The sequence below is a fragment of the Salminus brasiliensis genome, chromosome 14 (assembly GCF_030463535.1).
Source record: "Salminus brasiliensis chromosome 14, fSalBra1.hap2, whole genome shotgun sequence".
Taxonomy (NCBI): domain Eukaryota; kingdom Metazoa; phylum Chordata; class Actinopteri; order Characiformes; family Bryconidae; genus Salminus; species Salminus brasiliensis.
The window spans coordinates 33,703,927-33,716,390 of record NC_132891.1 but is presented as its reverse complement, the minus strand read 5'-3'; the positions used below and the strand labels follow the sequence as shown (position 1 = coordinate 33,716,390).

The following is a 12,464-nucleotide window of genomic DNA, read 5'->3' as shown; positions in this document are numbered from 1 at the left end:
TTTCTTCACTGTTCACAACTTGAGCTCTTTCTTTTAACTTCAGCTTTTCTTCACTGTTCACAACTTGAGCTCTTTCTTTCAACTGCAGCTTTTCTTCACTGTTCACAATGTAAGCTCTTCCTTTTAACTTCAGCTTTTCTTCACTGTTCACAATGTAAGCTCTTCCTTTTAACTTCAGCTTTTCTTCACTGTTCACAACTCGAGCTCTTTCTTTTAACTTCAGCTTTTCTTCACTGTTCACAACTCGAGCTTTTTCTTTTAACTTCAGCTTTTCTTCACTGTTCACAACTCGAGCTCTTCCTTTTAACTTCAGCTTTTCTTCACTGTTCACAACTCGAGCTTTTTCTTTTAACTTCAGTTTTTCTTCACTGTTCACAATGTAAGCTCTTTCTTTTAACTTCAGCTTTTCTTCACTGTTCACAACTTGAGCTCTTCCTTTTAACTTCAGCTTTTCTTCACTGTTCACAACTTGAGCTCTTCCTTTTAACTTCAGCTTTTCTTCACTGTTCACAATGTAAGCTCTTTCTTTTAACTTCAGCTTTTCTTCACTGTTCACAATGTAAGCTCTTTCTTTTAACTTCAGCTTTTCTTCACTGTTCACAACTTGAGCTCTTCCTTTTAACTTCAGCTTTTCTTCACTGTTCACAACTTGGAACCACTGTTACCGTTCGCCCCTCTACAAAGGTGCGACGTGGAATTGTGTTTGGCTGGGTGTATTTATATCGTGCCACACAGGTGGGTCTGGTCAGCGTTGATTACCGCTTGGATTTCTGGGGCTTGTAGTGCTTTGCTCCAACTACACCAGCTTTTCTACTGTGCTGGTCAGGCCCCCTGCTGGTGGCTGATGGTACACGCTGCCTGCTTACATCTTTAAAACAAAAATACGGTCACCCTAGCGGTGTGTTTGCCTGGCTGGACATTCAAACCCAAGTCAGCCAATGTCATTACCCACTACGCTGGCCGCTTCAATAACCGCACATTATCACTACCATATGGTGGCGATGTAGTGAGCAAAGCGACTTAGAAGCCTACGTTTTCCCTATTAAACATGTCTTAATTATGATATTTTCATTATTAAATGACAAATAAAATGAAATGACCACAAAATACACTGGAGGCCTTGTTCTGCTTCAGGCAGTCATGGTTGCTTTAGCACTACATTACTCAGCAGAGGAATTGTTCATTGCCATTTTTATTATTAATGACTAATTATTTATTAAGTGTTGGTGCATTTTATCACACTTTATGCTGTTGTGTTATTTTTTTATATAATTTAGTTTTTTAATAAACGCAATAAAGCGCACACGGCCTCGAGCAGACTGCTCTAGACAGATAAAACAAGACAGACTAAACAAGACGCACATAAAAACCCATGAGCTCAGACCAGAGTACAGCATGCTTTATTAAGTCTGGTGGATATCGTCCCAGTTGGCAAGCGTACGTCATGCATTTATTTTTAATGACTTTTGTTTACATCTTTTTGGTTCAGTGTCAAACATGTCATTCTGAACACGAAACAACCCCCAAATAAAAAGCCACCGAGCATCATTTTCTGCTTTGGTCCTCAAGGGAACTGAACTACAGAAATAAACACACCCTCAGACTCGGAGCACAAAGCACGCAACACCGAGCAAAACATGAATAAAATTAGGGCCCAGAAACAAAACCACGAAACCACGAAACCACCCTCGAATACTTGGAGTAAAACATCAAAACCCGACTCGCCCAACATGCGGCAGACAGTACATGAGCTTCCAGGGCTTTCTAATAAAGTGGCCCGTGAGAGGAAGCACAAGGTAGGTGTTTCTAATAAAGTGGCCAGTGAGAGGAAGCACAAGGTAGGTATTTCTAATAAAGTGGCCATCAAGAGGAAGCACAAGGTAGGTGTTTCTAATAAAGTGGCCATCAAGAGGAAGCATAAGGTAGGTGTTTCTAATAAAGTGGCCATCAAGAGGAAGCATAAGGTAGGTGTTTCTAATAAAGTGGCCCGTGAGAGGAAGCACAAGGTAAGTATTTCTAATAAAGTGGCCATCAAGAGGAAGCACAAGGTAGGTGTTTCTAATAAAGTGGCCAGTGAGTGCCAGCACGAGAGTGGTGTTTCTAATAAAGTGGCCCGTGAGAGGAAGCACAAGGTAGGTATTTCTAATAAAGTGGCCATCAAGAGGAAGCACAAGGTAGGTGTTTCTAATAAAGTGGCCATCAAGAGGAAGCATAAGGTAGGTGTTTCTAATAAAGTGGCCATCAAGAGGAAGCATAAGGTAGGTGTTTCTAATAAAGTGGCCCGTGAGAGGAAGCACAAGGTAAGTATTTCTAATAAAGTGGCCCGTGAGAGGAAGCACAAGGTAAGTATTTCTAATAAAGTGGCCATCAAGAGGAAGCACAAGGTAGGTGTTTCTAATAAAGTGGCCAGTGAGAAGAAGCACAAGGTAGGTGTTTCTAATAAAGTGGCCAGTGAGTGCCAGCACGAGAGTGGTGTTTCTAATAAAGTGGCCCGTGAGAGGAAGCATAAGGTAGGTGTTTCTAATAAAGTGGCCAGTGAGTGCAAGCACGCAGAGTGGTGTTTCTAATAAAGTGGCCCGTGAGAAGAAGCAAAAGGTAGATGTTTCTAATAAAGTGGCCAGTGAGTGCAAGCAAGAGAGGTGTTTCTAATAAAGTGGCCAGTGAGTGCAAGCACGAGAGGTGTTTCTAATAAAGTGGCCCATGAGAGGAAGCAAAAGGTAGGTGTTTCTAATAAAGTGGACAGTGAGTGCCAGCACGAGAGTGGTGTTTCTAATAAAGTGGCCAGTGAGTGCAAGCACGAGAGAGGTGTTTCTAATAAAGTGGCCCGTGAGAAGAAGCACAAGGTAGGTGTTTCTAATAAAGTGGCCAGTGAGTGCAAGCACGAGAGAGGTGTTTCTAATAAAGTGGCCAGTGAGTGCCAGCACGAGAGTGGTGTTTCTAATAAAGTGGCCAGTGAGTGCCAGCACGAGAGTGGTGTTTCTAATAAAGTGGACAGTGAGTGCAAGCACGAGAGAGGTGTTTCTAATAAAGTGGCCCGTGAGAAGAAGCACAAGGTAGGTGTTTCTAATAAAGTGGCCAGTGAGTGCAAGCACGAGAGAGGTGTTTCTAATAAAGTGGCCAGTGAGTGCCAGCACGAGAGTGGTGTTTCTAATAAAGTGGCCAGTGAGTGCCAGCACGAGAGTGGTGTTTCTAATAAAGTGGCCAGTGAGTGCCAGCACGAGAGTGGTGTTTCTAATAAAGTGGCCAGTGAGTGCAAGCAAGAGAGTGGTGTTTCTAATAAAGTGGCCAGTGAGTGCCAGCACGAGAGTGGTGTTTCTAATAAAGTGGCCAGTGAGTGCCAGCAAGAGAGTGGTGTTTCTAATAAAGTGGGCAGTGAGTGCCAGCAAGAGAGTGGTGTTTCTAAAGAATGTTTCTGAAACGAAACCACACTGGAATACTTGTAGAAAGCTGCAGTTTTTGGAGTAAAACACCAAAACCCGACTCGCCCAACATGCGGCAGACAGTCCATGAGCTTCCAGAGTTGATGAAGATTAAGGGAAACAATCCTGAGGCAATGTTTTCAAACCAATAGATTTATAATTGGATTGCATGGTCACTACCGCTGGCCTGTACCCTGTAATAACCTCAGTGAAGTCTCCATTTATTACAATATGCTCTACAATTTCTCCCTCAGTTATGCTTTCTAAACGCGGAAAGCAATCCTACGTGCAATTTAGCCCTACTTGTGTACAGTAATTTGGTATCAATTGGGCATCTGCTGCTTCTGTCGGAAACCTTTAAGCCATTATTTCTCAGGGGAGCCCAAAGAGTTGACATACCTTCATAAAACCTGCTCAGAGAACTTTCCAGAACCTTCAGACGTGCACGCTAACCCAGATTTTAGCAAGCGTCCAGATCAGCTCTTCCAGACATTACCCGCATTTATCCTGCCAGCCCCATTTGACAAAGTCCGGGTAATGTCCGAAAAGAAGGCCGGTAATGCTGCCTGTCATCAGCAGCCGGAGCCTGAGAGAGCACAACTGGGTAGGACATCACTCGGCGGGGGTGTCTGTTAGCCAATGACAGTCTCTTTTTGTTGAAGGCCGTAAACAGAGGCCATGTTGAACGTTACGTGACGCTCATCTCCCATCATATTTCAACCAGTTAGCTGGTCTCCTCATTTCTAGTGCCTCTGCTTTTACTCTAGCTAGCTAGCATGCTTGCTAAATAAACAAAAGACTAGCAGACTGCGCTTACATATAGACTGCAGTCCTAAAAAGGCAATTTAGCCTCATTTATGAACTATAATTTCATATAATGTTGGGGTAACTATTACTGTAGCTAGCTAGCATGACTGTTATATTTAAAAAAACAACAACAGACTAACGGACTGTTAAGTTAACACCTTAACGAACCTATTCCCCCTCAACAGATCAACTCAGACAGCTACATGCTATCATGTTGTGATAGCTGGTATGCTAGTTAGTTAGTGTAACAGCCAATGTAGCCTAAGGTTTACATGGGTTAGCTATTACTGTAGCTAGCTAGCATATTTGCTAAAACAGACTAACAGACTATGCTTACATCCTTAGCTCTGTTAGCTATTATGCTAATTAGCATGCTATACAAACAATAGAAGCAAATACAGAACGCAGTCCTAAAAACACAACGTAGCCTCATTTATGAAGTTTTTATAATTTTATATAATTGTGGGTTAGCTATTACTGTAGCTAGCTAGCATATTTGCTAAAACACACTAACGGACTGTGCTTACATTCTTAGCCCTATTAGCTGTTTTGCTAGTTGGCGCTATCACTAACATTGATTGCCGTCCTAAAAATGCAACTTAGTCTCATTAATGAAGTTTTTATATTATGATATAATTTTGGGTTAGCTATTACTCTCGCTAGCTAGCATATTTATTACAACAGACTAACGGATGGTGCTCACATCCTTAGCTCTGTTAGCTGTTATGCTAGTTCACATGCTAACTAAAGTGCACTTTAGCCTCATTTATGAACTATAATTTCATATAATTTTGGGGTAGCTATTACTGTAGCTAGCTAGCATATTTGCTAAAACAGACTAACGGACTGTGCTTACATCCTTAGCTCTGTTAGCTGTTATGCTAATTAGCATGCTATACAAACAATAGAAGCAAATATAGAATGCAGTCCTAAAAAGGCAATTTAGCCTCATTTATGAACTATAATTTCATATAATTTTGGGGTAGCTATTACTGTAGCTAGCTAGCATATTTGCTAAAACACACTAACGGACTATGCTTACATCCTTAGCTCTGTTAGCTGTTATGCTAATTAGCACGCTATACAAACAATAGAAGCAAATATAGAATGCAGTCCTAAAAAGGCAATTTAGCCTCATTTATGAACTATAATTTTATATAAGTTTTATACTCGTGCTTCATTTAGAGGTAGACATGTCGGCTGTTACTCCGGAAGTGACACTCGACTCAACACCAGGACGAAACCACAAGTTCATCTCAGAAAGTGAACGTTCCAGAAAATGCTCTCTTTCTCTGCTGAAGATGATTTCAGTGTTGAGAGTAAGCAAATTGATTCTTCCTCCACACACCGCTCAGATTATCTCAGTAGGCGGTGTGTGTAGGAGTGTGTGAGAAAATCCATATTTATCTTACACAATACACAGATGCCAGTTGTGTGGGAGGTGTGTGTGTGTGTGTGTGTGTGTGTGTGTGTCCCATTGGCTGATATTGCCACACTTCTCTCTTGGGAGAAATTCAAAAATCTGATTACATCGATCTGAACAAAATCATCAGCTTTAATGACACTTCAGGCCTCGCAATGTAGGACAGAAATCAAGTGGAGAAGAGGTTTACGTTTACGTCCTAAAATTTGTCCGTCATGTCTGAAAACAATAATCCGCATTTTGAACGTTCTCCACTCGAGAAAAATAAAGCTCTGTTTGTGGATTTGACACGTAGTGTAGCTTCAGTGTAGATCAACGTTTGCCAGCCATTTACACAAATAAACCTCTGAAAAATCTGGTAGCCAGGTTCAGATGGTCTAAGCCGGTCTTTGATGGTCAAGTTGGTTGTAGAAGCGGGTCATCCAACCGACAACAAGACCATACGCTAGCTAGCTAACCAGCTCTTCACCAGCATAGTGCATGTTGCATTTAAATTTGGTCATGCTTGGTCTTGCTGGTCATGCAGGACTACCAGCTTAGCGATGCTGGTCATGCTGGCCGACTAGCTTGGTCATGCTGCTCAACCAGTATGGTCAAGCTTGGTCATACTGGTTGTCTAGCTTGGTCAGGTTGTTTATGCTGGGAGACCAGCTAAACCATCAAATATCAAACTCGAACAAAAAAAAAAACCTTATGCTAGTCCAGAGCTAAGCTGGTCAAGCAGCTTGAGCTGGCCATACTGGTCCAGATAGTTAACATGGTTGACCAGATTAGCTCCTAACCAGCATAGGGTATGTTATCGTTTGGCGGTCCATCTGGTCCACCAGCATGACCGACTTGATTAGGTTTGTCAACCAGTATGACCAAGCTTGTACTTGGACGACTAGAGTGGCAACTGACCTCATGCTGGTCTACCAACTTGTTCATACTGGTCGACTAGCATGGTCATGGTTTGGTCGAGCTGGTTGACCAGCGTGATCAGGCAGGTTCATGCAGGTGGACCAACTTGGTTGTACTTGGACGACTAGAGTGGCAACTGACCTCATGCTGGTCTACCAGCTTGTTCATGCTGGTCGACTAGCATGGTCATGGTTTGGTAAAGCTGGTTGACCAAACCATGACCATGCTAGTCAACCAGCATGAACAAGTAGACCAGCATGAGGTCAGTTGCCACTCTGTATGACCATGCTAGTTAACCAATGTGACTAGCCTGACCAAACTGGTTAAACAATATAACCAGCCTGATGACCAGCTGGATTTTTCAGCAGGCCTATTTTTTTTTATAAGATTTTCAATAATAAGGAAAAATCAAACAAATTTGCTTTGAAGGAGATTGGCATTCTGCAGCTGCTGCATGTCTACTGCTGCGTATGGAGAATAAGCAATCACACACACACACACACACACACACTCATAGAGGTGAAAAGTGGTAATTTCAGTCAAACACCTATGGGGAAAGCATAAGCCGAAAGTATGAGGTAGTACTGATGTGTCCCTGTCAGAATGCAAGATAGAGTTATTTCACAGAACAAGTACACACACACACACACACACACAGTCACACACACACACACACACAAACATACACACAACCCCTGGAGACTGCAGGCTGCATGGTGTGAATTCAGCTTTCTGAATGGTGACAACCAAGGTCATAAACTCTATAGTTCCTAAAACTTTAGAGAGAAAGAGACACTAAGAGAGAGAGAGAGAGAGAGAGAGAGAGAGTGCGAGTGTGTGTATAAACGACACAGTGCGGTTGTGCATATCAGTTCAGAGGAGGCTCATGTTTGAGATTAGTGAAAATGCATTAAACAGCACAACACCCATAGAGGGCTCACTGGCTGCTGCCTCTGCAGGACTATGTATGAGCTGTTCTTAAGCTTATTTCAGTTAAGTGGTGGCTTCCTATCAGCTATATCCTCTCCAACACATTATACTTTCAGATAATAACCCTCTAACAGCAGGCTGGGGTTTTAGATACCACAGTAAACCTTATAGAGGCCTACTTTACTCTGAAGTTCGAGCATACTGTTGTGAGAGGCAGTTTGCAAAAGTTCGGAATGACCATGAACCTCAAACACCGCCGTTCCTCCATCAGAAGAACATCCGGCAGCACCAGAAGAGAGCTGGAAAAACAGGCCGATTCCAAAACCCCAAAACTGTTACATCACAGTCTTGGCTTGTTATATCTACACTCCCAAAATTGGCATGCCCAAAGAACAGAGCTGGAAAACAGGCTGATTCCAAACCCCCAAAACTGTTACATCACAGTCTTGGCTTGTTATATCTACACTCCCAAAATTGGCATGAACTCCCGCCCACTAGAGAAAGCTCCAGTCAAAGCTGGAGAAATGGTGAAGCGGTAAACCATGAACCTCAAACAATGTTGTTTCACCTTCAGAAGAACATCCAGCAGAACCAAAACAGATCCGTAAAATGACTCGATTCCAAAACCCCAAAACTGTGTCATGACTCCTTGTTTTTACCCCCCTCAAAATTGACATAAACCCCCCCTGACCTCTGGAGAAAGCTTTAGTCAAAGCTGGTGAAACAATGAAGCGGTACAGCTCAACAACGTCTTCAGAGGAATATGGTGGTGTTGATACTGGAGAGCAGCTCATCACCTCCAGACTCTGCTAGTAATGGGAATACGGGTTGCTATGGGAACTAGCCCTCAAGACCATGGCTTTTCCTGTGCCAGCGTCCTCAGAATGGTATCTGCCAGGGATCTGCTGTTGCTAGCTTTCACCACCTCTTTACTCCATCATCCGTTCCCTTAAAAAACGAACTGGAAAACTACCTCAGCTGAACCAAACCAGAGCTAAACTCACATCAGGAGGAAAAGCACCGGCATATTTATTTTATATTAAGATTCGAGAAAGCCAAAGACTTGGGCAAGGCTAAAAGCTAACCGGCTACTCTTCAGTTTGCTAACAGCACATCGCGCTGAGAGGACAGCAACACTTTCCGGGAAAGACTCTGATAAGAATACTTCAAGGATTCAAGGAGATTTATTGTCATTCGCATCACATGTGGTACATGAGGAGGAACGAAATTGAGATCTTAAGGTCCCAGTTACACCCAAAGAGCAATTATTGAATAAATAATAATAATAATAATAATAATACATATACACATATACTATTATATTACAATCTAGAATATAAGAAGGGTAGACATAAATAATAAAAGTGGGAGAGAGAAATTTAAGAAAGTAGCAGCAATCTAATCACAATATGAAATGAAAATGACATTAAAATACTTATTTTTATTATATTTAATATATTTTTTATATTTATACGTCAAACAACAACTGAAATACCTCATATGCATTCTATGCATTTTCAAAGATCACATTTGCCCATTAAAAATGACAATAACTGACATGTTGTACCATCTGTGTTAAATGTGATGCTGCCGCTCTCCATCTCTTTCATTTGCATGCTTTGTTAGGAATGCATTACATCGCAAACCATCAACAAATCCAGCACGTCCGCACACTCAGCTGATTAGCCAGTGTAGTGTTTAAAAGGGGGAAACTGATTGAGCATCATGACAAAGCAGTGCAGCTACTGTTGTAGCTTCTTGAGAGCAATTTCGGGGAATGGTGAAGGGGACGTGTGCCGCATTGTGGGAGAGTTATTTTGCATAGTCAGTACGTACTGTTCTCAGACTGACAGTCGGAGTTGACAGTTGGGAAAAGACTATTCGGTTCAGCAACAAGACGTCCTCATTATTTCAATCACCAAAACCATCAGTCAGAAAGTGTGACATGTCCGGCCTTTTTATAATCTGATTTAGGCTATTCAAGGCTTGAAGGAATGCTCCATTCCAGTGCGGAAACAAGAAAAAACAATCTTACACCTGCCATTAAACATGCGTTTTGTATCTGGATAGTGTCTGAATATACTTTGATCAGATTCAGTTTACATGTGACATTAAGACTCTGTTTACATCTGGTCACTTTATGGGACTGGTACCTGAATGGTATCCTGATCAGATTTTTGCCACGTTTTTACACTCAATTGTCAAATGTGTCTTTGCGTTTAGTCAGACTGAAACACTTTTTTTATGTGGTTTGGCCTTATCCAGATTTAATCCGGATTTTACATCTGGTTTAAATGTGTATTGGGTGCATTCACACTTGCTTTTTTATGTGGCTTAGTCTTATCCAGAAAAAAAATTTTTTTTAGATTAGGTTTAAATGCGTATTGGGTGCGTACACACTTGCTTTTTTATGTGGCTTAGTCTTATACAGATACAATCCGGATTTTGAATCTGGATTAAATGTGTATTGGGTGCGTTCACACTTGCCTTTTTATGTGGTTTAGCCTTAATCCAGATATAATCCGCAATTGGGATCTATTTTAAATGCGTATTGGGTGTGTTTACACTTGCTTTTTATGTTGTTTAGCCTTATCTAGATATTATCTGGATTTGGATCTGGTTTAAATGTGTATTGGGTGCGTTCACACTTGCTTTTTTATGTGGTTTAGTCTTATCCAGATACAATCCGGATTTTGGATCTGGTTTAAATGTGTATTGGGTGCGTTCACACTTGCCTTTTTATGTGGTGTGGCCTTGTCCAGATATAATCCAGATTTTGGATCTGGTTTAAATGTGTATTGGGTGCGTTCACACTTGCATTATTGTGTGGTTTAGCCTTATCCGGATTTAATCCTGATCCTCAAGAAGGATAAAGTGACCAGATGTAAACGGGGTCTTAAAGATAAGCAGGTCGCTCTGGATTTGACGTGGTTGTTGTCTTTTGCGTTGCGAGTGACACAAATGCAATTGGAAATCCCATTTGAGTGTCCAGACCGTCCAGACTGAGCTGCATCCTGTCCAAATAATCAAATCCTGTTGTTTGGATCCTATTTAGAAAAATCAGATTTCATGTGGTTTCTGGCTGCCCAGACTATCAACACTCAATCTGGACACAATCTACATATGCCAGAATCAGATTTGGGCTGGCAGTCTGAACATAGCCTTACTGACAGCAATGGTGGTGGCTCAGTGGTCAGAGTGCTGGGTTATTGATTACAAGGTCGTGGGTTCAATACCTGGGTCCACTAACCTGCCAGTGCCCTTAACCTTCTCTGCTCTAGGGATACTGTAACGTGGCTGACCCTAGCTTTGTTAGCTGGGTCGTTAAAAGGGCTAATTTTGCTGTACGATGACCATAATGATGTCAACATTAGCCCATGTCCTCTTTTTTTCGTTCCTGTCATTTGCAGCCTTTCAGACTCTCTTGTTGCTGTTAACGAATGACAGGTCTATTTCAGGTGGTGAAGTGGAAGGAGTAGTGGAGTTGCAGGAGAGTTGGGTAATTAGCTAATTATGACAGTCAGTACAGACAGACGCGATTCTTCTTTTTCCTCAGCAGGGTCCTTAAAGCAGCAGCTTAGTTCAAATAGGATTCTCCTTATTAGCCCCCCGTAACCCCTTTGCCCGAGATTTCTAATTAAATGTAACTGAGCATTAATGAACTAAAAACGTACAATGTACATCAAATAAACACAACACAGCATATTCATTTCACAGCAAATTACTGGAGGGAAAAAAATGAGCAAATAATTACTGACTGCTTTCGCAAGGATTAGCAATAAATAAGGGGGGGACTGAAGCAGGAAGCTGGAAGTCAAGAACTCATTAAAAATTCAGAAGATTAAAACCCCCAAATAAAATAGTGTGGAGTAGATAACTTTCGCTCTCTTTCTCTTCCAGCACACACACAGTAATCATTCCCCAGCCAAAGTGTGGGAACGCTCCCTCCATGCTGCGAGAGGGAAAGGGGCAGAAATCCATTCTGAGGCTTTTTATCTGCGTTGAGTGAGGTCACCTGGGCCGGACAGCCTTAAGCTGTGGAATAGCTTTAGGTGGGCGAGGCAGAGAGCGAGCCTGTGTGTCCGAGAGAGAGAGAGCGAGAGCGAGCGCCAAGAGAGATTAATAGCACCTGAATTTCAAAATGGAAAAGTGTTCCACTTAGCTGCTCTTTGCTAAAGCCCCTTAATTATGCCCAGCAACCGGCCGCAGGAGAGAAAAAGGGCTTCCCTCAGCAGAAAAAGGGAACAAACGACCCACTGCTGCAACACCCACCACCACTACACCAATTTCAGCAAGTGCACAGCGGCACAAGCCTAAACGCCCGAACTTGACTTCACAGACCCCATCAACAAACACACAGCCAAGGCAGTGGTTTAGATTTGAACTCGTCAAACTTTCCCAATTTCACTGCTGCACTGATGCTAAACAGATTTTAAACAGATTTTTAAAAAAGTTTTGTCTCCAAATTTGATACTGCCAGTTAACCCACCTGTTCTTAACCCCCCATGGCACTAGTAATGCTCCTGACACTAGGACGCAGTGTTGTTAGGACGCATGTTAAGACTTCAGACACACTGCCTCATTTGGAGGAAAGCACCGGTCCCCAGCTTCACCACACCAGCCTCCTGTGCTGGCCATCACTTGATGAGGGGTAAGAGCTCCATCTACCCACCCGAATAGAGCACTTTCAATTGTGCTCTCTCAGACCCCGGCTGCTGATGACTTGGGATTCGAACTTGCGACCCCTGGGCCATAGTGGTAGCTCGATTGAGACACCGATGAGCTATTCTGAGCCCAGGCCACATGATATTAGCACGGCTCAAGTCAGGACTTTGACTAGACAGCTCAAAATATCTGGTTACTACTGCAAGGTAGACATGCTTGGGTGCTTTGGATCATTGTCTTGTTGCACAACCCAAGCTGAACTTTAGTGTTAGCTGGTGGATAGATGACTTGACTTGATCTTCCTAAAGATTCTAAGTTTG

The 12,464-nt window shown here is 42.4% G+C and overlaps 1 protein-coding gene across 1 annotated transcript in view; it reads right to left on the bottom strand.

Moving 5' to 3' along the window:
• Positions 1-6,841: 6,841 nt before the first annotated feature.
• Positions 6,842-12,464, bottom strand: part of utrn (utrophin) — a 266,197-nt gene continuing 260,574 nt past the window's right edge. The window contains exon 65 of the mRNA XM_072696066.1: positions 6,842-6,880. Coding sequence (XP_072552167.1) covers positions 6,842-6,880 — 39 coding nt within the window. The remainder of the gene's footprint in view (positions 6,881-12,464) is intronic.